Here is a 27,852-nt window from a genome sequence, read left to right as displayed (position 1 = left end):
AAAACTGGTGCCTGCAGCTCAGGGCAGGATAACTGAAGTTGTTGCACCATAGAAAACATCCTCCATGCAGAGGTATGGCTGTGGCCCTAGCCCCTGCAGTTTCCTCTGTCACAGTGTACAGAGAGAGAAAAGACTAAAGAAATCTTCAAGGAAAGATCAGTAATTTAACAGAAAGGGGCATCTTACCATTTGTTTAAAGTATTCTGGATTGGCAGGGGAGAAAGGCAAAGGAGGCAGAGAGTTTGCCCAAACCTCAGCAGTTTCTGCTTACAGAACCACAGTTTTCCTGCCCGACAACGAATCAAGCTGGAAGGGACCTTTTGGAAGTGCCCAGCCAAAACCTCCTCACAGCAATCCTAGATTGGGGTGCTCAGGGCTGCAGATTGGTATTTTGCATTGAAACAATGGAATTCCTGTCCCCTGGAAACTGAATCATCAGAGCTGCAATTCAGGGATGGGGGCATCTCCTTGCATTTTCCTGTCCCTGTAAGAGGGTCAGATCGGGGTAGGAAAACTTGCCGGATTAACTCAGGATGGGGATTCATCCTCTCCTCCCCACTCTCGCCTAACCGGGACCCCTTGAGTAGAGCAGGCAGCGTCCGGGCGCTGCTCGCCGGAGGTTTCGAAGGGCTGGGGAAGGAGCGGGTCGCCCCGCCGGGGGATAGGGGCGGGCGGGCAGCGGGGCGCGGGCGGAGCGGCGCGGGGGGCGGCGGCCCTTTCCTATCTACCTACCTATGGACCTACCTACCTGCCGGTGGCGGCGGCGGCGGCGGGGCTCGGGTGGCACCGTCCCGCACCGCGCTCTTATAGGCGGCGGCGGGCGCGGAGCTCTATGTAAATGCCGGCGCGGCCCGCCCCGCCGCACTGCCCGCCGCACTGCCCGCTGCGCAGGTGAGTGCCGCCACCGGGGCCGCCGACACGCGTGTCCCCTCTCGCGTGAAGTCCGGGGGGTCAGGGCCACGCTTGTCCCTTCTTGCCTGGGGTTTATGAGATCGGGGCCACGCGTGTCCCTTTTTGCATGGAGGCTGGGGGACTGGGCTCACGCGTGTCCTTTCTTGCGTGGGGTCAGTGGGATCGGCGCCACGCGTGTCCCTCCTCCTCCCGCGGGCAACTGGAAGGACCCAAGCCGCGACACAGGGCCATGCACGCTGCTGCCTGGCGGGGAGTCGAGCTACGCGCGTTGTCGCCGGTGGAGGGGGCAGGGGATCGTGCTACTCCCGTTTCCTGCTTGGGGCACAAGTTGGGATGGGGCCACGCGTCGGGGGATGGAAGGGGTCGGCACATGCGTTTCTTTGTGATGGACAAGGTGGGATGAGGCCACGTGTCCCCCCACCTGCAAGAGAAGCTACTGAGCTACTGGTGTCCCCACCCGCTTGGGGGACCGGGTAAGATGGGAGAACACGTCCCTGCCTGCATGGAGGACCAAGGGGCCAGGGCCACTGGTGTCCCTGCCTGCTTGGAGCACACGCCTGCATGGAGGACTAGGAGGTTGGGACCACTCATATCCCTGCCTGCATGGAGGACTAGGGGGAGTTCGGGTCATGTGGAAGGACAGGGTGGGATGGGGTCATGCATGTCCTCACCTGCAGGGTGCGATGGAGCCATGCACATCCCTGCCCATGATGGAGCAGGGCCACAGGACAGAGCGGGTTGGGACTGTGCATGTCCCTGCCTGCATGGGCACAGGACACCGTGGGGACCCCTTATGTCCCACCAGGGGAGGGAGTCCTGCTGTACACTGTGGTGGCCCTGGGGCATCTAGCCCCAGGGGTATCCCCAGGTGGGAAAGCTGGAGACACTGGTGGTCCCTGTGTGCACGTTGTCCATAGCATGTGCACAGGTTTGGGATTTTCTGGATGATGTCTGAGGCTGGGGGATGCAGCCTGTTCTGAAACCCCAGGGCTGGCTGGCTGGCTGGTGGGGGAAGGTGACAGTTCCACAGTCTGTCCCACCAGCAATTGGGAAAGCTAGAAATAAGCTGTGACTAACAAGAACCATGGGGACGAGGCTCCAGGCTTCTCAAATGCTGTGAAACTACTCTCCTCTACCTGTATGGTCACACTGAGTTCTGCAGTGGGGCTGCTACTCCCTTAGGAAGCTGATGTGTCCCACAGTCCCAGATTACACGTGGCTCTGGGGAGAGCTCAAGAGACATTTGGAGGCTGAAGTTCTAACTTTAGGGGAATTAAGTCTGCTGAGATCAGGTGGAGCACGAGATCCTTGCTTTGGGGGAAACCATGTATTTGCACCCTCTGCAGCACCGTTTTTGGAGGTGTGTGAAATTCCAGGCCTTGAAAGGGCACAGGGATCCCCTCTAATGGAAGAAGACAAGGCTGGAGAAGTGGGTGCTTGATTTCACAAGGTGCAGAGGGCAGGAATGACTTTCCAAAGGTCACACAGGGAATCTGTGGAAAAGCAGAGACTGGAGGGCTCATCAAATCTTACAAAATTCCTGGAAAGCTCAACAAGCCTATGGAAACAATCAAAGCTTGCAAAGTTTTCCCTCATCAAGCTGCACCATGGGCTTCCAAGGTCAGTCTAGTTTCATTATGTCAAGGAACCCCCTGGGTGGTTTGCGAGATTTGGGAGGCAGGTGTGAGAGCAGGGGTTTCTTTCTGAAGAAGCCTGGCAACTGGTCCTCAGCACATGGGAGAGAACACTGGGGAGTGTGAAGCTGGAGCTCTCAAATGAAGCATGGAAAGGAGCTTGTGGGACAGCTGAGTGCCACTCATAAGATTCCCATCTTCCTGGGGCGTGAGGTTCCTAGCCCAGATCTGCGTGTTCCTCTTCTTGAGTACATCCTGTAAGGACTGCTGACACTCAGCCTTGCCTGTGAGGAGGTTCCCAGCAAGGGAAGGTTTGATAGGCAGGGGAGACATGATGTCAATGTCTGCTCATGCCTTTACAGACCAAGTTCTGCCAGGGACAGCTGCTCCTGGGGAAGGGAAATGATTCCTGAGGTTTGGTTGAGAGAGACAAACTGCTGATGTGCCCAGTAACTTGTAGAAAGACATAAAGACAGTGTAGAGGCATGAAAGAGTTCCATGTTGGTGGAAAGGGCCCTGAGAAGTCTGTGGTCCAACCTACTGCTTGGAGCAAGACCACCGCTGTTACTGTATCATGTTGGCCATGATCGAGGCTGAAAAGCCTCCAGAGACTCCACCTACAGTCTTGGATTGACTAGGCAATAAGTGGGTTTTCAGTGCTGGGCCATGGAGAGGTGAAAGGTGCGTGAGAACTGGCATGTCATCTCATGACTTGGGTCAAGATCGATTCCGACATCTGAAGAAAATGGAGGTTGCTCAGTGACAGAAGGAATTTTAAAACTCTTTTTTTGCTAGATCCCTGCGAGAAGACTGGAGGGGAAGGGGGGCAGGTGCTATGCTGTGACTGTGGTGGTGTGCTGTGAGCCTTGGCTTTGCCCCATGTTTCCTGAGCGACTCTGATAAATCTGCAGCACCTTCAGAGCTCAGCTCTACATGGGGGTTGCAGCTCTGTACATTTTGAGTCAGCAGGAGATAAACCCAGCTGTGTCTATGGGGATTCCCTTCCTACAGTGCAGGAGGCCACATGGACAAGCAACCCACAGCTGCTACAGGTTGCTCAGAAAGTCTCCAGCCACGCAGCCCCCCCCACTGGTTTCAGGCAGCTTCAATGGAGAGAGTTTTCTGGCAGGAGAGTCCCATGTGGTGATGGCAACTAGGCTCTGCCACTCCTGGCAGAGGTCCTAGGCATCTCCATGCTTCAACCATTGACCAAACTTTTGTGGTTTTCCTATGGGATGAGGCTCAGAGAGCCTCTGGTTCCCATCAGCTGCACAACCCAAATCTCATGTCCATGAGACCATGCTCAGCAGAGGGCTGTGGGATGGAAGAGCTGTGGCGGCCTCTTGCACATGGCCATGCTCCAGGAGAACAGGGGTGGCACTGGGTGACCAGGGACACCACCCAATTCTGCTCTCAGTAGCTCTGAGGCTTACAGCCACCCCAGCTCCCATTCTCATGGAGGCGAGGCTAGAACTGAAAATGCAATCAGTGCAGAGGTATTTGACAGTGATCTAACATTAAATCCATGTTAGGGGAAGGTAACAAAGTGGTGTGCCTGTAATAAAGTTTTGTAAGGGTAGAGTGCAGGTGAGCTGCTGCGACAGAGGAGGAACGTGGAAATGTCACTTCTTGAGAAACAGCTTGTTTTCCAATGCAAAAGGCCAGAAGTGCAGAAATCTCTGGTGGAAGGAAGTTAACATGGGTTATACGCTATGCTCAAAGCCTGGCAATGACCGTTCAGTTTTATGAACACAATTAATGTGAATGCAATGACAATAATTAAATATCAAACTACTTCATTTGCCAAGTGACTCACATTTTACAGTCTATGCCACTGGGAGTTATAAGTGAAACATCCCCATTGCAATTCCCAGAAATCAGAAATAAAACCTACAGTGCTGCTGGCAATGTGTAAGCTTTTCCGAAACCATAATTTCTTTAAGCTTTGATTAAAACAATGAGAAAAGGAAACTAAATGTGTCACTTTGGCTTGTGACAGAGTGATGTAGGAAAAGCTGAAACCTGTGCAACGCCACATCTCTTGGCAACACGGCTCCTCTGAAATGATGCTGGTCTTTGGATACACACCCGCAGTGCTGGAACAACGGACAATGAACCATATTTAGCAGAAAACCCTGTCTTGGAGTTAAATCCAAGTTTGGCATTCCTGTGACTGAAAAGCCAGTGGCAGCATTGTGTCATTCATGATCAAAAAACGTAGCCTCTGCTGTTCATGGCTGGAAATCCCTCTTTTCAGTCAGGTGTTGGCTGGAGTTTTAAATGTTCAGATCCCAGTGATAAAATCTGCTCTGGGTCCAGGGTCTTTGTGGAAAGAGCGATGGCAAAGTGTCATGAGAAAGGCTGGTCATGAGAGAGTGCCAATCAAGTTAGCGGTGACCATCAAATTAGAGGTGACTTCTTGATGTCATCAAGAGTGCTATCAAGTTAGAGGTGACCAAGAGGTCTTGATCTGCAGTAGTAGCACACTTTAGGAGGCCTGACTGAATGCTGAGGCTATTAGCATTTTGTTCACAACTGGATTTTGCTTGGATTGGACAAAGTGCACGCAGAGAAATTGCCGGCTGAAACATGTCTATTTCTGTAACAAAGAGCATGTTTCTATAACAGAGCTGGCATAGTTTAATGTCTTCCTGTCGTGGATGATGAGTTGTGAACCTACAACTGGGGTATCCCGAGGCAGGGATACCCATCCTGCTCCAGCAGAAATGTCGTCTTAGGCCAGTTGACACCTCCTGACAGAGCTTTCCCAGAGTGATGGGGTTTCACTTGTCCCCTGCCACCTTCCCACAGCCCAAATCGGGAGATACTTCTGATGGATGATGACAGCAGTGGGGTTTTACCAGGCAGCTGAAACCACAAGAGGGAGCTGAGATTATGGTCTGTGCATGTTCCCAGCCTCCGGGAGCAGCCCGGCTCCAGCTCCCTTCTCCTCCTGCTCTCTGTTTGCAGGTCACTGCTTCCAAAGACCTAGGGGCCAGTGACACCTGTGGAAACAATGTTGAGTTTGACCGTGGTTCTGCTGGGGACGTGGACCTTGGCAGGTAAGTACAGTTTCAGGGAAGGGGACCCAAGGGGAGATCCTGGATAGTTTCTGCCCCTCAAAGGAATTTCCTCTAACTCATGGAACACCATATCAGAGATGGGGATGATTTCAGAAAAAAATGGAGCAAAATACCGAATTTTCAGAGCCTGCAGCTTGGGGGACTCACCTACTGCTGTTCATACGTTTATATGCTTATGTACTTATATGTTTATGTGATGTTTATATAGCTTGTAACCAGGAACTAGAGCTTCTTACTGGCATTATAATAAAAAGAATAAAAATTAACACAAAGGAAAAAAAGTATATGTTTATTGGCAAAGGCTGATGCTGATACATAATGCATGGAGGAGAACCCAACTCCAGTGTCAAGGCCTTTGCTAGACTCACATGGACATTGTGGGGGTCGGAAGTAAGGAGACACTTCTTCTGATACAATGAGAGAAAAGGAACAAATGAAGATGCTTTGGGATTAGACTGTGGGGGCCAGAAATTGATTTGGGGAAATCAAGATCACAAGTGTGAATTTCTAATTTTAGACATTGCTTATCCCTCAAAAGGAGTGCAAAACTTTTCTAAAAAATGGTTCATACAGGAAGTCTCAGAAAAAAATGGGGAAAATGTCACTAATATAAATATAATTAGTGGAGATGCTCGTTTCATGCATCTTGTTTTGCTCTTTACCAAGTGGGTCTGGTCTCTTCCAGGAGCCCAGGAGAGCATCTCCTGGGAGGTACAGCGTTACGACGGCTGGTACAACAACCTACTGCACCACAGCCGCGGCTCGGTGGGTGAGTGCCAGGCCCAGGGATGGGAATGGTGGGATGGGGCGAGCTGGCACTTTGGCATCTGGCTTGATTTACCACTGAGAGAGAAACCGTTTATGATTGGAGCCTGAACCAGGCAGATGACCAGGCAATGCCACCTCCTCTGGCCCTGAGAGGTGGGTGTTTGCACTCAAGGTAGGTCCCTAGGTGCACCTAAGACCCCCTGTTGGAGAAGCCTGGAGGGGCTAAGCAGCCCAGTTTTGTGTCCCCCCTACTTCTACCTGCTGCCCAGGTACCATCTGCAGGTCACAATGGTGTTGGGTCAGTCCCAGAGCTGTGCCTTTGCAGGGCCATTCAAAATATCCAAGGCAGGGAGGACCCATCTCTTTCCAGCAGGCATTTCATTGATGGTCAGGGATCCCAGAGCTGGGAAAAGGAATCTTTAGCCAAAATCGGCATGAAGTTCAAACAGCACTCAGCAGAAAGCCAGAGACAGAAGAGTTCATGGTCCAGACATGCTAGATCTACTCCTTTTCTGCTCTGCAGAGGACAGATATTGCGTTGTTGGGCTGCTGTGCAGCATGTACTGTACTGGGACAGGCATGCAGGATTTCCCTGTGCCAGTTGTGAGCTGCTTTCTTGTGCCTAAAACCAGCCCATGGGTCCACCTCCAGGAGATGTCCCCAAGCCTGTGACCAGGGCAGATCAGGCAGGATCTCATCTAAGATTATGAATCCTCCTATTTCCTGCAGCCCAGATGACACCTACACAGTGACACAAGGCACAGTGACAATTACGCGGGTTCCTCTGAATCCGAAGGACTCTCCAGCATGATAAGTGTGTCATTAACCCCTTGGTTACACCAAAGCTTATTAGGGAGATCCAGTGGGTCCCTGGCAGACAAGATCTCCATCTTCCAGAGCAGACAGATCAGACCTTAACATTTGGAAAAAAATCTATGGAAACTAAACCCGAAACTAAGCCAGCAATTCAGGTTTCCCAGCTCTGGGGAATCCAGCAAATGAAGCCCACTACACTGGTGAAGAGCCTTTCAAAATGAACTTGCTCATGACTGAGAAAAGAACTCCCACCTGCTGCCTTTTCAGGACAGGCAGTGGGTGCAAAGTCAGGGCGTTTCTCTCTCATCTTCTCCCTTGTCTCTCTCCCTCTATGTCTGTTCCCTCTCCTGTTTCCTACAGTTGGCAATCACTATGTTTATGCAGGATTGCATAGTCAACATGGGCATCTTAATGTCACTCCAGTTACCCACCACCCAAGACCTCCAGGAGGCAGTGGGGATGCACATGGACCAAAGAAGGACAACTGGAAGGGAACATGCCCATGGAGGAACCCTCCTAGTTTTAAAAGAACTGATTGCAAGAAGTTTTGGGCATCGGTACCAAAACTTGTGTGTTCTTGGCCACTAGAAGCATCTATGCCATCTTCTTGCTCTCTTCTGGGACCTTCACACATGCTGGTGTATCCCAATATTGTTGCCTCTCCTGTCTGCTGGGTGCTGCTGGACCCACACCATGTTACTTTGGTGCTGCAGGTGCCAGGCTGCTGCGTCTTCTGCCTGCCAACTATGCGGACGGCGTCTACCAGGCTCTGCAAGAGCCCCATGTGCCCAACGCTCGTCAGCTCAGCAACATGGTGGCACGGGGACCCTCTGGACTGCCCTCACGCAGGAACACAACTGTGCTGGCTGTCTTCTTTGGTAAGAGCTGGGGCCTGGCATCAGGTAGAAAAATCTTGGTTTGGGTGGAAAAATGTCAGTTTCCCACACCCCAAGGCCACACTTCAGAGCACTCCTCACCCACTGCATCACAGCAGACCCACACCTGAGAGATAAAGCTTTGGGTATTGCCATACCAAAGTGCTGTACAGCCGAGAGAATTTGCGTGAATTTTTGGTGACCTTTGGCAGTTGCCACAAATAATGATACTTGTTGTTTGGGCACTTCCTCATTTGTTTTAGCAGTAGAGTTACCCCGTTGCAAAACGCCTGACAGATGCAGTAAGAGCCGTGCTGTGAGTGACTGCTGGGAAGAATTGCTGCCTCTCAGGAGCTCAGCAGGGTCTTGGGTCTCTAAGCCCAGGGATGTCTGTCTCTGGGAAATACACTCATCTCATGCAGAAAACAGGCTGAAATTGTTAAAGAATTGGAGACAATTAGCTCACAGCTAGACATACAGCTTAAGGTTCATACACATCCCTGGACACCCATGATGGGGTGCTGGGCCCCAAGAGAGGCCATAGAAGGGGCAGCCACTAGTGCAGTATCATTTTGTTTCTCCTTGGAGGTAGTTTTTTCCCATCACACCAAAGCTCAAATGGGTCAACAGTAACAGCAGCCACCAGGCTCAGCATCAGCAGCTACCCTTGGCTTTGAAGGCTACAGGCAAGGAGGAACTCGGAAATAGTGGCTAGATGCAGAGCCTCACTCCTGGTGAAGTGGTGGCCAGCAGATGGTCCAGCTGCTGTTGGTCTCTGAACATCTGCTGGCTGAGTTTCCCCACCCTGGTCACTGAATAACCCTACGCTACTCATGAGGCCTGGCCAGGAGCTCCTGGAGCCCTGCTTTGCAAAATTGTAGAGCAAACCAGCAGTGAAGGCAAGGAAGGAAACCACTCTTGCTGCAAAGGGTCATCCCCTCAGCCCACATACAGCTCAGCTGCCCACCATCACATCCTGCTCCAGGTGCTGTTGGCAGTCCTCCCAGCTGCTGACCATCCTTGGGTCTCTGGCAGGTTTCCATGTACTTTTGGACATCCTGGGGACAGAGAAACCTGGCTGTCCTGCTGAGTTCCTGAATATCCACATCCCGCCTGGAGACCTCACGTTTGACCCTGTGGGGACTGGAGACGTGGTCCTGCCCTTCCAGCGCATCCAATGGGCGATGGAGACGGGGCAGAGCCCCAACAGCCCCCGGGAACAGGTAGGTAGTGTTTCCTTTGCCTTTCAGCTTAACACTTCTTCCCCCAACACTGGGGTCTGTAGCAGCCAAAATAGTGTTTGCAAAAATAAAAGGAAAGCACCATTGTTTCCTTAAAAATATATACATCTCTCAAGTGTTTGAACCAATTGCAAATGAACCAAAGCACAACCTCCAACATTTGTGGTTGCTCAAGCTCAGTGCTTTTCTTGGCCAAATAAAATGTAATTACTTTATATCTGCCTATGTCACCTATTTTAATGCAAATTTGAGTATCTATCTTGCATGGTTTATGGATGGCAGAACAGGAAAGGGTAAAGCAGGAACAATTTGCAGGCTTCCTTGCCTGAGAAAGTTTTATCACCTCAGTCAGGATTAGTAAAGGTAAGACTGTATCTGGTGAAACAAGTGATAACTGGAGCCTTTTTAGTGCAAGTGCAATGAACTTTCATAATCAATTTATAAACTTGTGCTGCTCTAGAAGGTCTGTAATTATGACACGGTTTTTTAGGCACCAACTCTTACCTTTAATAACGTATCATAAAACTGATCCAGTACAGTCGTAAAGTTGTAAAGCTTCTCTGAATTTCACTCATTTTTGGAAAAAATCCAGATTTTCCCCCATTTCTCCATATTTTGCTGTGCTGAGGTTGGATGTGTTTCCAAGCCCATGTGCTTTTTCTTTCATGCTGGAAAGCTTCCCAAAAAAACCCCAAACCCTTTTCTGAAGCAAAATATTTCCCCTGAACCTTTCACATGACAAACCATGATGAGACCAGATTGGCAAGTCATGTTTTTAGCAGTATTTCAAACCTTAGAAGAATGAAAACTCCAGCATGGTTTGAGACTAAAAAGGATGTTTTCATGAAAACATTTGGCAGGGAAGATATTCAACATGCTGCCAGGGCAATGAGACTCCCTGCTGCAAGGGCAGGGCTCCCCAGAGGGCTTCAGTGTTTCCAGTTTCCCCAGAGATGGGTTTAGTCCCCTTCCAACTTGACCTTGCCTATGTAGGGATTCACAGATGTCTGCCTCTGGACATAGCTGAAAATAATTGGGAAAAAAAATCCCTGTACCTGGTCTTTTCTTGTACCTGGCACTAATTCCTGCAGTTTGCCTAGAGATTGTTGGTGTATATATTTTCATCCCGATAGCTCTTGTTAAAATAGGGGATGGGGTATCTGCTTTGCAAGATGAAAAGGGCTGGGTTGGGACTTTTCAGACCTTTTTTTTCCCCACCTTTCTGCTGAGACCCCGGTGCCTGTTAATGTCGGTTCCCTGCATCTGCCCTAGACCAATGAGGTGACAGGCTGGCTAGACGGCAGCTCCATCTACGGCCCCTCACACTCCTGGAGCGATGCCCTGAGGAACTTCTCAGGGGGACAGCTGGCGTCGGGGCCCAGCGGGCGCCTGCCGAGGGAGACGGATGGCAGGGTCCCCATGTGGAAGGCGCTGGATCCATCCACGGGACAGGGTGGTCCCCAGGGAATCTATGGTAATGGTGGCATCCTCAATGGGTTTTTTCCTGCTTGGATCCATTTCTGACCATGACCAGGGGGAGCAGGAGGTCTTTGGAGCTGAGCCCAGAGGGGATGCTGGGAAAAAGCAGGGGAGTGCTGTGAGCTGAGACACATGGGTCAGGAGTCCCGTGGGAGAGCAGGCCATTTCTCAGCCTGAGGGAGAGGAAAATGCATGCCCCAGCAAAGGCTTCCCAGCAAAGACACACTGTGAACTTAAGGTTCACAGGTGCTGCATCCCTGGAAGGCAGCAGGTTATTTCCCAGCCAACATGCGGAGACCAGTGGGTGCTGGTCCCTCTGATCTGAGGCAATCTCCTCTGGGGAAAGGGAAGGGGCTACCACCGACAAAAACCTGCTCAGCTTGCAGAATTCCTCACCTGCCTGACCCGTGGTCTGTGCTGGGGGCCTGGTGCTGCTTCTCACTCGGGCTGCCCATCTCCTTGGGGAGGAAGGCAGGGCAAGGGGATGAAGGGATGCTGGCTGCAGCCAAAGGGCTGGGGGTGCTCCTCCAGCCACAGGCAAAGCTAGACCCAGTGGCGGCATCCCCCACTGATGATCCTGGCGGCTCTTGCAGACCTGGGGAGTGCCTGGGGGAATGAGAACCGCTTCCTCCAGGCTGAGAGCATCGCCTGGTTTCGGTACCACAACCACCTGGCCACAATGCTGGCCCAGACGCACCCCACCTGGTCTGATGAGGACCTCTTCCAGCATGCTCGCAAGCGGGTCATCGCCACTTTCCAGGTAAGGGATGGGAACCCCTTGGCTCTGCCAGGACCCCCAGCATCCTCCCCAGTGCTGGCCCTGACCCAGGGGCTCCTCTGTGCTCTAGAGGATCGTGCTGTACGAGTGGCTGCCAACCCTGCTGGGAACAAGCATCCCGGAGTACAAAGGTGAGGGGCACAGTGGGCAATGGCGTGTGGGGAACAGGAGTTGGGGGACCAGGGGAGCTGGGGGATGGGGCAGGAGAGGGAGCTTGGCCCCCTTTCCCTCCAGCCCGGCTGCTGGAGCTTGGCTGCTGCCCCACAGGTTACCAGCAGCACCTGGACCCCAGCCTCTCACCAGAGTTCGTGGTGGCTGCAAGGCAATTCCTGGCCACCATGGTGCCACCAGGCATTTACAAGAGGTAGGATGAGCCCAGTGGGGCTGTGGGACAGCGGTGCCCTTGCCAGGGAAGGGGATGCCTGAGCTGAGGTGGTGGCTGGGGATGGTGCCTGTCCCTTCCCTGCATCTTGCACCTCGCTGGGACAGCTGAGCCTTGTCAGCTTGGGGCAGCCCTGGCCAGGGACTGTGCGTCCAGCCCTTCTCTGCTGTTCCAGAGACACCCAGTGCAACTTCCAGAAAGTCCCCGGCCCTGGAGGCTCATTCCCAGCGGTGCGGCTTTGCAACAGCTACTGGAGCAGAGAGGTACAGGGAAGGGAGTGTGGGGGTCCCGAGGATGTGGCAGACTGGCCAGGGGTGGGGCTTCATTCCTTGCTTTACATTACGGATGACCTTACAGGGGTCTGAAAGGGAAGTTGGGTGCAGAGCATGACAGCCAACCAAGAGCTGTGAGATCCTCCCCATCCAGACATCCCCACATTCTGTCTCCAGCCACAGCAGGCTCAGACCTCAGGGTCGAGCTGACATAAAGAAAATAAGCCTGGAAAAAGTCCATCATCCCCCTATGCCCAGGGTCTGCACCTCTATGGTCACTAGTTCAGGGTATGGGGCTGCCCCATGTCCTCAGTCCTGCAAGGAATCACCTGCTCTTCCCATCTACTCTCAGAGCACTGGGCTGCAGCAGGCGGACCCTGTGGACGTGGACAACCTCCTGCTGGGGATGAGCTCGCAGATTGCAGAGCGAGAGGACAACATCGTGGTGGAAGATCTCCAAGGTCTGCACTCCCCTGCAGTGCAACCAGCGCATTGGTGGGGGACTCTCTTTCTTGGGGCTGTGCAGAGGCCAAGGTGGGGAGGCATGTCCCATTGCCACCACCATCAGCACCCAACCACATGCTTAGAGCAGCTTCGACCTTGTTAATGGAGGTGCAAAGAAGCTGCAGGGCATGTTAAGCACATTACTGAGACCGTCCTGGCATGAGCATGGAGATGATCTCCTTGTTCAGCACGGCCAATGGCAGAGGCACAAGGCCAGCCTGGCAGCTATGGTGGTTGGGGTTGCTCCTCTGGCTCTGCCTTGCCATCACTATGGTTTTAAATCACCCACAGATTTCTGGTATGGGCCCCTGAAGTACTCTCGCACCGATTACGTGGCCAGCTGGATTCAGCGGGGACGAGACCTTGGCCTGCCCACCTATAACCAAGCCCGGGAGCAATTTGGGTTGGAGCCTCTCCAGAACTGGTCAGATCTTGCCCCACACTTGGAGCGACAGGTAAGAGGGAACTGATCTGGGCACAGAAAGTGTGTGGGTCAAAGAACATTGGGACAGTCCAGGTAGTAACTGGCTTCTCCAGCAACGTAGGAAGAGGGACTTCAGTGCTCATCTTGCCTTAGCTCATTTTCATGCCTGCAGGGCTGTTGCATTGGGATAACTGTGTAATTACATGGTGTGAATAAATGTATCTGGCCCCAGTGCTAAGCTCCTGTGCAGCTGCGAACTCGGCTCCTCCTGGGGCTGAGATGCTCTGGGAGTGATGCTTAGTTCTCAAGTCCAAGCGGTGAGCTCAAGGCTGTGTGGAGCTGAGCATCTTCCCAGCCCACGGATTTGCAATGTCTGGGAAATTCACATTCCTCGCACCTCCTGAGGCTTGCCAAGACTTTCTGAGGCTCTGGCAGAATTCCCTCTGCTCACATGTGTGCGGTGGGGGTTTCTGGCCAGGTCCTGGAGAAGGTCACTGCTCTGTATGCCAACAACACGGCCACGCTGGAGCTGCTCCCTGGAGGCATGCTGGAAGTTGACAGCTCCCTCTTCAGTGCCATCATCCTGGACCAGTTTGTGCGCCTGCGTGATGGCGACAGATTTTGGTTTGAAAACACCAAGAATGGGTAAATTCATCTTCCCTGTCTGGCACAGAGAGCAGGCTACCCACTGCTTTGCCAGCCCCAGTAAGACGTAATAACTGGGACTGGGGAAAAAACACCCTCCAGCTTCCTCACTTCTTAAAACAGTGTGGAGAGCACATCCCTCCTGCTGCCAGACAGTGACAGCCCGGGCCACTATTTGGCCCCACATCTTTTCCCCCAGGCTGTTCACAGTGGAGGAAATCAGGGAGATCCATAATACCACCTTCCGTGATGTCCTGGCTGTTGTCACCAATGCAAGCCTCACAGACCTCCAGCCCCACGTGTTCGTCTGGAGCAATGGTGAGTCCAAACAGCAGAGTGCAGGGAGCAAACAGCACCAGCAAGTCAGGGAGGAAGGCAGATCTCCATGTGTCACACAGTGACTCAGTGACACAGGGAAAGCATCAGGCTGGCAGTTTCTCAAGCCTGACACCTGCAATGCCCCTAAGCCAGCAAAATACGTGCAAAATGCAAGGATTGCTTGTAAGCAAGGTGGGCAGCACTGACGTTGAAAGTGGGCTGAAGTCCAGGCACATGCATTGCATGTGTGCTGCGAGGATCTCGGGGTACAAAAACGTAATTGATGCGCTGGAAGATCATGCTGGAGTTAAAACTCAGCCTCTGCATACCCCACGCTGTGTCACGCTTCTCACTGATGTGTCCTCTCACTCCTTCGATATACAAGCACACACAGGTCTGCAGGCTAAACTGACGAGTGACCTGAAACATGATGAAGTTTGCAGATGAGTTAAGCTTTGCGTACCATAACTGTGTAACGATGCCTACTTTTGCCTTTAATTGCATCAGCCCCTGAAGGTGCCCTGGGTGCTGTATCGCAACACCCACTCCTGCTCAGCTGTTCCACCAGCAGGGTTGTTGGTTAACCAGGGCTGCTGGAAGGGCTGGCCAGGGTTTCTGCAGATGTGGTTGCAACAGCAGCACGAACTGTGCCAGCCAGCTTTCATCCTGAAGCTTAGAGCTTGCATCCCAGCATGTTTTGGGTTCCCAGCAGGCTAGGAGCAGCCTAGACCCATGCTGATGTGCACCCCTCACCCTGGTGTCCCTCTGTGCCATCCTTGAAATGAGCTTTCCTCGCCGCAGAAAGAGAGCTGGTGCCATGCTTAGGGTGAGGTGTGGCTGAACACAGCAGTCTGCCTTTTCCTCTGCAGACCTTGCCACACCCTTCCCATTTACTGAAAGCATTTTATATGATGCGCGTTCCAGCACTTGCAAGGCATTTACTTCCCTCAGCATATGCTCTGTGCAATTGTACCAGAGGACTCCCTGGATTTACAGCATGCAGATGAGCCGAGGCTCTGACCCACAATTTGCCATGGCCCAGGGTGCTTCTTGCTCAACCCATCCCATGGGAAGAGGTGATGGTGCTGAACTCCCAGAGTGCTTGAACCCAATTCTATGCTTGTTTTGCTGTAGCAGGCAAAGGTTCATCCTGAAAACAGGGGTTGACCCTTAAAATCTGGAGTTTAACTTGAACACCCCAGATTTGCAGTGCTCCCTGGGTCACTCAGCAATGAGTGACCCAGCATCATTAAGATGGTACCTGTGGATGATGGAGGTGAGATGAGAAAAAGGTCCATGACACTCATAGCCTGTCTCCCCCATGCAGGTGACCCATGCCCCCAGCCCCAGCAGCTGACAGCTCAACACTTGGCCAACTGCACACCCATGACTGTGCTGGACTACTTTGAAGGCAGCGGCGCAGGCTTCGGGATCATCATCGTTGTCCTCTGCTGTCTGCCTTTAGGTTTGCTGCTCCACTTCTTTACCCTTCTCCTCTGCCACTGGATAAAGGGGCTGAGTGCCCATGAACCAAGAACATCCAAGCGGGAGCTGATGAGTGTTGGCCACTCCTGAGTTCTTGAGGTGGCAGGGCCCTTGGGCATCAGATGGTTCATGGTGCAGCCCTGCATTAAATAAAACCACGTAACATTGAACGGGGGATGACACGGAAGAACACCCCGGTCGTACTGGTGATGCTTTCAAGGAAGGAGTTTTGAGGTATCTCGTGTTCTTCTCCCATGTGTCCCCAGTGACTCTGTTTGTTGCCTGGATTGTTGCTGTTCTTCGCAAGAAAGACTTCAACAAGTTGCAGAAGAAGCAGGGCTCCAGCGTGCGGAGGGAGGTGACCGGAGACGCCGTACAAGGTGAGGTGGCACTGCTGGTCCTGTGGTGGTGTCTGGTGAAGCTGCTGAAGTCAGGGCACATGCCAAGGCAGAGCTGGGCTTGGAGCTTATTTCCAGACTGGATGTATTTCCCCAGGAGGGTAGTCAAGCAGTGGAGCAAGGTAGCCCAGAGAGGTTGTGCAGTCTCCATTCTATCCAAGACCCACCTGGATAAAACCTTGAGCAGACTGGCCTGACCCCATAGCTGGTCCCACTTTGGGCAGGAGGCTGAGTGGGAGACCTTTCCAATCTGAGTCCTTTCCAACCTGAGTCATTGTAGGACCCCCTAATTACAACCCTCTCTAGATCACACCCTACCTGAAGGAAACCTATTTAAAGCAATTGCATCAGTAGCTTCAGGACAGGGGACTGTATCTCCTTGCTCTGGACACTGGAAAAATGCTGCCTCCCTGCTCCATGGTCTGTACTCCTCCTGTGACTGTGTGGTTGAGCTTTGCAGCTGGAAGATCATCATTTTTCCCTTAACATGTCATGCAATCACTCCCAAGCTGCATCTCAGTGAAGGTGGAGGTACTGGGATGAATAGGGACACAGGTGCACCTTTCCAGCTGAGTCCTGTTCTCTCTCCCACCAGCCATGGAGTGGCATGGTCCCAAGACAGACAGCTCTCTCGTCTACATTCAGCTCCAAGCTGACAAAGTGCTCAAAGTGCTGGATGGGAGAGGGTCTGTGCTCCGGAGCATCAGCCTGAAAGCCCATCAAAGGGTGGAGGTGATCCTCTCTAGCAACAAAGGGAACAAAGCTCTGCTCCTGAAGAGCCCCAAGGAGTACGACCTGGTGAGTACCACAATGCCTAGGGTATGATACCTTCCCCTGGACCCTCCACCACCTTCTGCCACTGATCGTGTACCCCCTGCACCACTCAGTCCTGGACACTGGGAGCAGTGTAGGTCCCTGAAGGGTAGTTGTAGCCTCCTGAGCACCACCAGGTCCAGCTCATACCATGGAGCGACCACTGTGGTGAAGAGCAGCAGCGCTCACATCCCGACTGAGCCTCTGCTGCTCACAGCCATTCGGTGGGGTCTTTTGCAGGTGCTGCTTTTCAGCGAGGAGGCAGAGAGGAGCAGCTTCATTGGGAAGCTACAAGGCTACATGCAGGAGAGTGGCCTTGATCTGCATCTGTCTGAGATGAAGGAGCAGAGCCTGATGAAACGGGCGGTCACTCAGGAGCAGAGAAAACAAATTCTGGAGACTTTTTTTAGGCACCTGTTTGCTCAGGTATGTAGAGGTGTGGCAGGCTCTGATGCATGGAGGAAGGTATTTCTGTATTGATTAAGCAATAAATGTTGCTGCTGTTGCTCACCTTAAGATCTGGTAAGTGATGCACAAGGAAGTTGCTGATACTTTCAGGGCTGAGGGATATTTTCCCTTGCAGAAGAAAAAGGGAGTTCTGCTGTGGTGATATAAGTGTTTAAAGTTGCAAAGAGACTTTTGGATGATGTAACTGAGGTCTCCATAACGGTCAGTGGTGTTCAGTGAGAAAGTCATGTGGTGTAGAAGAAACACAGGACTTCCCCGTGGTGTCTGCCATGAGTTTTGTGCCAGGGCAGCCACCAGTCTTTGTGCAATAGGTCAGGCAAGTGAACACCAGACTTCTGCTCTGCCAGCACTCATGGTCTTTCTTTTGTGGGACACAACCTGCAGGTGCTGGAAATCGACAAGTCCGATGCTGGAGAGCTCAACTTTGAATCTTCACAAAAGGCAAAGGAGTCTCTGACATGTGAGCTGAGCAGGGCTGAGTTTGCCGAGGCCCTGGGGCTCAAAGCCCACTCCATGTTTGTGGACTCCATGTTCTCCCTGGCTGACAAAGATGGCAACGGCTACATCTCCTTCCGGGAGTTCCTGGATATCTTGGTGGTCTTCATGAAAGGTGGGAGCTGGAGCTGGTTAGTGTCTGCATCTGTAGTCCTCAGCCTAGAAAGGCTCTGGCAAGGCTACCAGCAGAGTGAAGGACAAGACCCATTCCAGCAGGTCAATCTGTAGACACTACTACAGGTTAAAATTCCCTTCAGTCAGGACAGCTTCAACTTGAGTTATGGGGCAGTGACAATGCAACTATGTTTTCTGTAAGACTGTCCATGAGGGGAGCTATCTCAGAGCAGTGATTTGATGATCTGTTGCTGACATAGACAAGTCTGCCCCATCTCCTGAATGGACCATGTGTCCTTTCCTTGACAGAGGATAACAGCCATATCAGACATCGTATCTGACTCCATCTGACTGATGGAGCTGCTGAATGCCAGATTCAATCAAAGCAGCTCCCAGAAAAAACATTGTTGTGCAAAAGCACATTTTGAGTTAGCAAAATAATGCACAAGAAAGAATGTGTATCTACGTGGTATTTCACCTTGCACTTGAGAAAGTCAAGTGGAAGGGCTCATGCTATTCACATTCAGTCACTGCTTAAGCTGCGATAAGCAGAGTGCTTTCAGTCTCTTCAGAGCTGGATGAAACTTCACTACTGCAGCTCCAGACTCTCAAAGACAATGTTTAACAGCATTTTTGCCAATGAAAATAGGTTCTTGTTCTTACTTTGCATCTCTCCCTCCCCTTTAGGGTCCCCAGAGGAGAAGTCCAAGGTGATGTTCAGGATGTATGACATTGATGAGAATGGGTTTCTCTCCAAGGACGAGTTTCTGAGGATGCTCAGGTACTCGTACTGAGGATGCTCCTCAACTCTCCAGATGTTTTCACAATGTCTGTAAACACAGATGTCTTCAAAAGCAGCACCCAGTTTCTATGCTTCACTCCCCAAGGGTGCTACATGAGAGCTCACGAGCTCAGCACTCGCAATCAAGAGTTCATTTCTCCTATGAAACTGGTCTGGGGCTCAAGCTGTGGTCTCTAAAGTTCCCATCTCCCCTCCTTGCTCCAGGTCCTTCATTGAGATCTCCAACAACTGCCTGTCAAGAGACCAGGCAGAGCAGGTGACCGAGTCCATGTTTCGGGCCTCAGGGTTTCAGGACAGGGATGAGCTGACATGGGAGGATTTCCACTACATGCTGCGGGACCATGACAGCGAGCTTCGTCTCACACAGCTCTGCATCAAAGGTCAGTGGGCAGGAGCACTGGGTCACCACAGGCCCTGCAGGACTGGAGGAGATGGGCAGCACCCAATGTGTAGCTCCCAAATCTTGTCCCATCAGTCTCTCCAACCCAGCTGCAGTAATGGGGCATCAGCTGTTGTTCCCTCTGTGACATATTTGGGTCAGCTCAGAGCCTCTCTCCATCCCACCCCTGCCCGGGGGAGATGCCTAAACCTTGTCCACCACATCTCACACACTCTAAACAGTTGTTTGTCTTTTTGGTTCCTGAAAGGTGTCCCTGAGGTGCTCAAGCAAAACCTGCACAACCGCGTCTCCTTCATAAAAAAGAAAGAGCCGAAAGGGTAAGCTCTCCTCCTTAGTCTTGCTGCTGCTGCTATTTCTTCTTCTCTTTCTGCCCTGATGCACATCCGTCCTTGGCCTCAGCCTCTCCAATAAATGCTCCCACCGGGTGTTTGCACACCCAGCACTGGGGAACAGGTACGGCTGTGTTAGGACGTGACTGTGAGCAAGCTGGACACTGCAGTGGGGCTGCTGCCCACCCCTGGCACCCAGGTAGGCAGAGGGGAGGACCTGCATCCTGCAGAGCCCCCACTGCCTCCACTACATGGGGATGGGAGTCCTACCTTGCTTTTCAGAGGGGCTGATTATCTTGGAGTGAATCCAGCCCATGTACCATGCAATTAAAGTTAACACAAGCAGATGTGCAGGAAAGAGCTGGACACCTCCTTAGATGAGCCTGAGATGGAAAGTGGAGGAATGGGGGAAAATTTTGTCAAGCCCTTCCTGCAAGTACAGCTCTGGGCTAGACAGAGCTCTCTTTCCAACAGAACCATCTCAGATGAAGAAAAGGACCCAAATCTGGACACTGTGAGCCAGTATGTGGAGCGAGAAGGGCAAGAGCTGAGGAAGAGACCAGGCAGAAAGTGAGTACTCCCTCTCCTTGCAGGGTGGCCTCCTCGGACACAGGTTCAGCCTGTTTGCTGTTTCTCACATCTCTGTGTCAGACCGGGTAGTCCTCCTGTCAAATGGCACTGCTGCAAGGAGCCAGCACACCCATGGTGGTGGTGCAACATAGGGAGGGGATGCGAGACCATCCCTGCAGGAGATGCCCCAGCCCCTCAGACATAACAACCCCATCTCGGTGGGGATGGTGCCATAGCTGGTTCATTCTAAACTTCTAAATCTCCTTATCTCCTCCTCTCCTCTCTTTTTTTTTTTTTTTTTGGGGGGGGGGGGGGGAGGAGGGGGGGAAGGGCCATCTGTCAGTCTGGTTTTGGTAAATTTGGCCAAAACCACGACATGCTTCTATTGAAAACAAATGAAATGGCCAACTCCAGAGCTTGGGACAGCGGGTTTTAGAGTGTATGCCTTGCCCGCAGAGAGAGGCTTTGCCTGGCAGGTCCTGCCTGCGCTCCTCTGCCCCCTGGGACACTGCTGGTTGACCTGTGGGCTGCCTGCAAGAGCTGCAGGAGAGACCCTGGTCCTTGCTGCTGTAGTAGCCCCAAATATTTCTACAAGGAAGAAGTTAAGCGGTTGTTTTTCATGACCTGATTTTTCATAATAGTTCCAAGGACTTTCCCTGGAATTGATTTGGAGGGTTGAATATTGCTATAAAAATTATCTATTACAGTTCTTACCTATGGTTTATGAGTCACTATCTGCAGACTTGTTATCAGCTTTCAAAAGCGTATAGACTGTGGGACGACCTGAGATGAACTGCTGACACAGCTCTGCAAGTCACTGGTGTGCAGATGTGGCCACAGCTGCACAGGGAGGAAGACCAGGATCTGGGCAGCATGGCCCTGAGCCATATCTTGCCAGCTAAACCTTGAAATGACACCAGCCCTCCTGCATTTCCCAGGGTGAATCAGTACCAGCTGCATTTGTACACTGAAGCCCAACGGAAGAAGTATGAGCGAAACAAAGTTCACCAGAAGATCCAGGAGTTCAAGCGCTTCGTTGAGAATTACCGGCGCCATATCGTCTGTGTGGCCCTCTTCTCTGCCATCACTGCTGGCCTGTTCGTGGAGAGAGCTTACTGTGAGTGCCCATCCAGCCCTGCTGCCCCAGATGTGGAGCGGGACATGGTGTCCTCTCCTTAAAGTTGCCGGTTGCATGGGGCATGCTGGGATGTGAAAGGTCCCCATACAACTTTGGGCAACAGTGTTGGTCCTCCTCTGGAATAGCCAAAGGATTAGTGAGGTTGGATGGGACCTCTGGAAGGGGCTGGTCCAATGCCTTGCTCAGAGTAAGGCCAGTTTCAAAGCTGAATCAGGCTGCTGAAGGCCTTGTCTAGAGAAGGTTTGAAGAGCTCTGAGGCTGGAGATCCTGCCACTTTGTTGGGCCTGTGCTAGTTTTTGACCATCCTCCCTGTGAAGAGTTTTCATTTTATATTCAAACCTGAATTTCTTTCAGTGAAGCTCATGCTCTTGCTTCTCATCTTTTCATTGTGCATCTGTGAGAAAGAGCTTGGCTCTCTCCCCTCTGTAACACCCATTAAGCGGCAGGCAGCCACAAGGTCTTCCCTGACCCATTTCCTCCAGCCTGAACAAGCCCATTTCCCTCAGCCTTTCCCCTACGTGACATCCTCCAGCTCCTATCCATCCTGGTGGCCTCCACTGGAATCATTCCAATTTGTTGATACTTCTCATATTGGGATGCCCAACTGAGGACACATTACCAAGATGCAGTTTCACAGAGCCTGGCAGAGGAGGATAATGTTCTCCCTTGTCCTCCAAGGAGAACCTGTCACCCAGCAGCGCTGCGGGGTCTGACACAGAGAATCATGCCCCTGTCCCCACACAGCACCCATTCTTGGTGGAGCCACACAGGTGACTGTCCCATTGTTGCAGGAAGGGTCATGGCCCTCAGTGCCATGCACATTGACACCCGCTTTGCTCTCTCTCTCCCAGACTATGCCTTTGCATCCCCCAGCACTGGAATAGCACAGACCACCTTTGTGGGGATCATCATCTCCCGGGGATCGGCTGCCTGCCTCTCCTTCATGTACTCCTACATCTTGCTTACCATGTGCCGCAACCTCGTCACTGTCCTGCGGGAGACCTTCCTCAATCACTACATCCCCTTCGATGCCGCCGTGGACTTCCACCGCTGGGTTGCCATGGCAGCCCTGATTTTCTCAGGTAGGTGGGCTGCTAGGGTATGTGCCACCTACGAACCACAGTTAAAGCAGGAGGACCAGCTCACTATAGCACAGCAGGACCAGGCAGAAGCTTGAAAACCCATAGGGAGCCTGGAGAGACATAGATGCTTTGCACCAGAGAAGAGGAATTGGCAGGTCCCTGGGCACATCAGCAGGGTCTGCCGCATCTCCATCCACAGCAACAGTGATGCTTTTCTCTCCTGGTTTCTCTTACAGTGCTCCACACTGCAGGTCACATAGTGAATGTCTACATCTTCTCAGTCATGCCTCTCAGCGTGTTGTCCTGCCTCTTTTCCAGTGTCTTTACGGATGATGGGTAGGTGAAATTCAAAGCATGGTCCAGGTGGGGTGTCCTGGGAATGGACAGGAATGAAAGTGGAAACCAGGAGTTTGCTCTGGCCACTTCATGGTGCAATCTCTTGTCCGTCTCCAGGTCACAGCTCCCCCAAAAGTATTACTGGTGGTTCTTCCAGACTATTCCAGGTGAGACCAGACCACCTGCATACCTATGCCCAGGATGGGCAGCCCTCTGCACAGCCCAGGTGAAGCCCCTGTGGGGCTGCCCTGATCCCCCCCCAGGACCTCCCAACCTCTCCTCTCACAGGCATGACAGGAGTGCTGCTGCTCGTGATCCTGGCCGTGATGTACGTGTTCGCCACCCACCACTTCCGACGCGTCAGCTTCCAGGGCTTCTGGATCACCCACCACCTCTACATACTCCTCTACGTCCTGGTAAAGCATTTGGGCTGGGAAGGTGGGGTGGTGCCCATGCATCGCAAGCCTGTGGTCAGCCTGGCTGACATGGTGAAATAGCTGTGGAGGTCCCAAGGGAGCTGGTGGGCGTAATCTTGGCTCCCCACTGCTGCTGAGCTGCCACCAAATCAGACATGGGGCGATGGCTTGCTGTGCCAAGTGCTGTGCTGATGGGGGCTGCTCCCTGCCCAGGTCATCATCCACGGCAGCTACGCGCTGATCCAGCAGCCCCGCTTCCACATCTACTTCATTATCCCAGCTCTCATCTACAGCGCGGACAAGCTGCTCAGCCTGAGCAGGAAGAAGGTGGAGATCAGCGTGGTGAAAGCCGAGCTCCTGCCCTCAGGTACCGTATCCTCCCCAGCCTTGCACCCAGGGTGGCAACGATGGAAGGAACACAGCTATCAGCTCTGCCAGCTCTCAGATGGCAGCAGTTCCCAACCCAGGTGGCACATAGGTGACCCTAGCCCCAGGAAATGTCCTGCTGGCTGTCACATGTGCAGGTGGCTCAGGCTGGCACCTCCAAGAGTTAGCTGCATCCCATTACATGTGTTGCCCCAATGCCTTTGCAGCACCCCTGCATGGCAAGGGTCTCCTGTGCCGCCACTCCCCCCCCCCCAAAGACAGGGAAACTGAGGCACAAAGCTCAGATAATCACACCCTGGGTTCAGTTATTTACCCAAGAAGAAGCACTTGGCCCTTGGGCTCTGCCCCAGCACGGCCTCTTCAGCATCCTGAGCCCAGTGCCTGCCTCCACGGCTTGTCCCCAAACCCCTTCCCACCCACCCTGCATCAGTTCTAATACTCCATCTGTCCTTGAGCCCACTCATCTCCCCCAGCCGTTCCTCTCCAATGTTCAATGTCTCCACCTGAATGAAGCCCCCATTCCTGTCCTCTAGGCGTCACCCACCTCCGGTTCCAGCGGCCGCAGGACTTTGACTACAAGTCTGGGCAGTGGGTGCGCATCGCCTGTGTGGCCCTGGGCACCACTGAGTACCATCCCTTCACCCTGACCTCGGCACCACATGAGGACACGCTGAGCCTGCATATCCGGGCTGTGGGGCCCTGGACCACTCGCCTGCGGGAGCTCTACTCCCCTGAAAGCCTGGCCCTCATCGGCAAGCTGCCCAAGGTAAGCCCTGCGATGCTTCTCCAGCAACAGGGACATCCAAGCCCAAGACCATCTCAGCAATGGATCGTGCCTAGCCCAAGGCATTTCTCCAGCCTTGAAGGTGGCCAAGACCTGGGCAAGTGGAGGAGGTAAATGCTCTGCTGACAGCTGGTTCTCTTCCAGCTCTATCTGGATGGGCCCTTTGGGGAGGGCCACCAGGAGTGGAACAAGTTTGAGGTGTCAGTGCTGGTGGGAGGAGGCATTGGGGTGACACCCTTCGCATCCATCCTCAAGGACCTGGTCTTCAAGTCATCCATCAGCTCCAAGCTGCCATGTAAGAAGGTAAGTGGAAGCATCTGGAGGACAAGAGCCCTCCTGAGATGCTTCCTGCTGCTGGTGGATTCTTCAGGGGCAAAATCCCCCCATGACCCATCTAGTAAGGAGCCCCATGGATGTTTGTGGGCTGCCAGCCCCGTGCTGAGCCTTGTCCCTATGTGCCACAGATCTACTTCATCTGGGTGACACGCACGCAGCGGCAGTTTGAGTGGCTGGCAGACATCATTCGTGAGGTGGAGGAGGCGGACAGGAACGACCTGGTCTCCGTGCACATTTACATCACACAGCTGGCTGAGAAGTTTGACCTGCGCACCACCATGCTGGTGAGCCTGGCCACCCACTGGGGAGGATGTCATGCCATGGTGGGCCATGCTGGGCCGTGGTGGGTCATGTTGGGCTGTGCTGGGCCATCTGACGTGCGCTGATCTCTCTTCCAGTACATCTGTGAGCGGCACTTCCAGAAGGTGCTGAACAAGAGCCTGTTCACAGGGCTGCACTCCATCACCCATTTCGGGCGCCCTCCCTTCGTACCCTTCTTCAACTCGCTGCAGGAGGTGCACCCCGAGGTCAGTGCCTGGCTGGGGATGGGAGAGAGGCACCCAACTGCCAGTGTGGAGGACTGGTCCCAGCCTGTCCCCAAGGTCTTGAAGACCTTGGTGACATCCACACCAAGGGGAGGGCAGAAGGGACATGAACCCCACTTTCTCTCTGGAGCCCAGATGAGGATCACCAATGCCCCACACCAGCCAAATGCTCCCCTCCTCCCCCACTATGGTGAGACCCTGCCTGCAGTCGCTGCCAAGAGCTGGCAAAAACCTTGGGGGATCCTGTCCTTCCTCCATGGCCACAGTGGGTCCAAAGGGAGGTGACAACTTCCCTGAAAGCTTCCTAAGGCTGGGACAAACTTCTCGGCTGGTGTCTGTGCCCAGAGCTGCCAGAGGGCAAGGGGCCAAGAAGGGGCTGGGCTGAGAGGAGAGCTGTGGTGCTGGGTTCTACCCCTTTGTGTCCCTCCTTCCCCAGGTGCAGAAGATCGGGGTATTCAGCTGTGGCCCACCGGGGATGACAAAGAGCGTGGAAAAGGCTTGTCGACAGCTGAACAAGAAGGACCAGACCTACTTTGCACATCACTATGAGAATTTCTGACCCTACCCCAGGCCATTTCACCCCCAGAAAAGTTTTCATCGGAAATGTGTGTTCAACCCCAGCACCCATGCAGCAATGCTTCAGGTGGTCATGGCCCTGGGCTCCTACCCACCACCATCCCCAGGAGAAAGCCAACTGTGGCCAAGAGCATGGATGCCAAGACCCGCAAAGCTGCGACTAGCATGCAGGGCACCAGTAAAATGTTGCCATCCCAGCATCACCCCACACAGCCCTGGTGTGAAGCCCTGAGCCCCAGGAATCCTGCTGCCATCCCTGCACTCCTGCAGCCCCCACACCCAGGGTCAGGCTGGAAGTGTCCCAATCCAGACACCCAGCATTAAGGTCAAGCTGGGCTCTGCCACCTTAATTCCACGAGACAGAGCCCGTCTGCTGCTGGGTCACACAGGGAATGGGTCTGAAGAGCTTTGGGGAACAGCTTGGTGCTTCTGCACAGCCTGAATTCACAGCACTTTGCCCCAGGATCGGGGCAGGATGCACATGGGGTGAGGAGCCAGAGCTCTCCACCATCCCCCTCCTCGCACTGGGCTCAGGTCTCCTAACGTACTCATTTGTGCCCGCTCATTAGTACTTGGAGCCTTTCCTGGGTTTGCGTAGGGCCTTAGGTCATGTTTGTGTTGGCTTCTTTCAGCAGCATCACCATCCTTTAATCAGGGATCATTTGCGCTTGTTTAAGTAATGCCTGGCTTTGCATTGCTGGGCTGCCGTTCTCGCAGGCTGTGATTGAGCTTTAATAAAGCTGACTGAAGTTTTAAATCATTTTCTTGCCTCCTGTAGTTGGGTCTTGGTCACCTGGAGCCTTGCAACACCTGTGGCATAGTGCTGGTCTTGCGCCTCCTACAGAGTATTAGTTACAGCCCACTGGGAAATAGTTATAGAATGGTTTGGGTCGGAAGGGACCATAAAGACCATCCAGTCCCACCCCCTGCCCTGGGCAGGGACACCTCCCACCAGACCAGGTTGCTCCAAGCCCCATCCAACCTGGCCTTGAACCCCTCCAGGGATGGGGCAGCCACAGCTTCTCTGGGCAACCTGGGCCAGGCTCTCACCACCCTCACAGCAAAGAAGTTCTTCCCCACATCTCATCTCCATCTCCCCTCTTTCAGTGTCAAACCCTTCCCCCTCCTCCCATGGCTCCCCTCCCTGATCCAGAGTCCCTCCCCAGCTTTCCTGCAGCCCCTTTAAGGACTGGAAGGGGCTCTAAGGTCTCCCTGGAGCCTTCTCTTCTCCAGGCTGAACCCCCCAACTCTCTCAGCCTGTCCTCACAGCAGAGGGGCTCCAGCCCCCTGATCATCTCCATGGCCTTCTCTAGCCCCACTCCAACAGATCCGTGTCCTTCTGATGTTGGTGGCCGCGGAGCTGGAAGCAGTACTCCGGATGGGATCTCACTAGAGAGGCAGAATCCCCCCCCTCGAGCTGCTTCTTTTGATGCAGTCCAGGTTAAACAGGAGGGAGTGTCCCCTCTACTGGTGGTGTGTATATGGCGTGAGGTGGGGTGTGATACAGATTCCAGCCTTAGACTCTGTCCTACCAGGCTCAGCAGCCCCAGCAATGCCCCCGCAGTGGCAACGCCTCACTGCAAGATCTGGTGTGGGAGTAAATTACAGCCGAGGAGCCCAAAGAGGCTGACCCTTGGGAACAGCTTCAGCCCTTGGGGTGTTAAACAGTCCCCCAAGACCACAAGGAGATTCTCTACATTTCATGGTAGTAAGGGGGTCTGTGATGGCCAGCGCTTCCCCAGCCATGCCACTGAGGCTACACGGCCCTGGCACCCACAGCATGGGAGTTGGGGGCCAGGAGAGACCCACAGGTCAGCAAGAAGCCCCAACTCCCACCCACTGCCAAAAGTTGGGCAGGCTCCCCCCGCCCGGCCATTGCATCCTTCGGCAAGGTACATTTTGGCAATTCTTGGACAGGCCCTGCTAACACCACATCCAACGACAGGGCCGGGCTCTCAGGTTGGTTTTACCTGCTCAGGCTGACACATTTTTAGGTTTTATGACCCTGTTTATGGTGAGTAGTGCTGTGACTGCTTCTCCTTCTGGCTACGGAAAGTTGTCCTGGGTTATGTCTTAGTCCTGTTAAAATACAGCATCGACTCACAGGCTTCCACCTCTGCCAAGATCACTTGATCCACCTCCGCCATAAAGACTAGCTTTACGGTTGGGTCATTGAAGGTTTCATGGTCCTGCCTGCACCGAGCTCTCCTGCAGCCTGGCAACACCCTAGGGCACGGTCCCCAGGAC

The 27,852-nt window shown here is 53.2% G+C and overlaps 1 protein-coding gene across 1 annotated transcript; it reads left to right on the top strand.

Annotated features, from left to right (window-relative positions):
• Positions 1 to 1,282: 1,282 nt before the first annotated feature.
• Positions 1,283 to 25,588, top strand: DUOX2 (dual oxidase 2). The gene is made up of 34 exons (XM_074156037.1): positions 1,283 to 1,306; positions 5,539 to 5,608; positions 6,315 to 6,398; positions 7,927 to 8,091; positions 9,124 to 9,311; positions 10,602 to 10,803; positions 11,402 to 11,568; positions 11,657 to 11,717; positions 11,854 to 11,950; positions 12,144 to 12,231; positions 12,593 to 12,701; positions 13,036 to 13,199; positions 13,647 to 13,813; positions 14,013 to 14,131; positions 15,459 to 15,596; positions 15,883 to 15,996; positions 16,610 to 16,812; positions 17,068 to 17,253; positions 17,680 to 17,905; positions 18,592 to 18,685; positions 18,911 to 19,086; positions 19,354 to 19,423; positions 19,910 to 20,005; positions 20,944 to 21,122; positions 21,995 to 22,225; positions 22,462 to 22,561; positions 22,679 to 22,728; positions 22,850 to 22,977; positions 23,191 to 23,344; positions 23,898 to 24,130; positions 24,293 to 24,451; positions 24,613 to 24,768; positions 24,883 to 25,011; positions 25,466 to 25,588. Exons 1-34 carry the CDS (start codon positions 1,283 to 1,285, stop codon positions 25,586 to 25,588), a joined length of 4,650 nt encoding a protein of 1,549 aa, XP_074012138.1.
• Positions 25,589 to 27,852: the final 2,264 nt, after the last annotated feature.

Source organism: Numenius arquata, chromosome 11 (assembly GCF_964106895.1).
Source record: "Numenius arquata chromosome 11, bNumArq3.hap1.1, whole genome shotgun sequence".
Lineage (NCBI taxonomy): Eukaryota > Metazoa > Chordata > Aves > Charadriiformes > Scolopacidae > Numenius > Numenius arquata.
The sequence above is the reverse complement of the archived record's forward strand: the minus strand, read 5'-3'. Positions and strand labels throughout refer to the sequence as shown.

Excerpts from the sequence above, each read along its gene's own strand:
- DUOX2 (XM_074156037.1), top strand. The coding sequence starts at position 1,283 with ATGCGTTTCTTTGTGATGGACAAG. Across the intron at positions 12,232-12,592 it reads ACAGCTACTGGAGCAGAGAG|AGCACTGGGCTGCAGCAGGC; the intron begins GTACAGGGAAGG and ends ATCTACTCTCAG. Across the intron at positions 24,452-24,612 it reads CCAAGCTGCCATGTAAGAAG|ATCTACTTCATCTGGGTGAC; the intron begins GTAAGTGGAAGC and ends TATGTGCCACAG.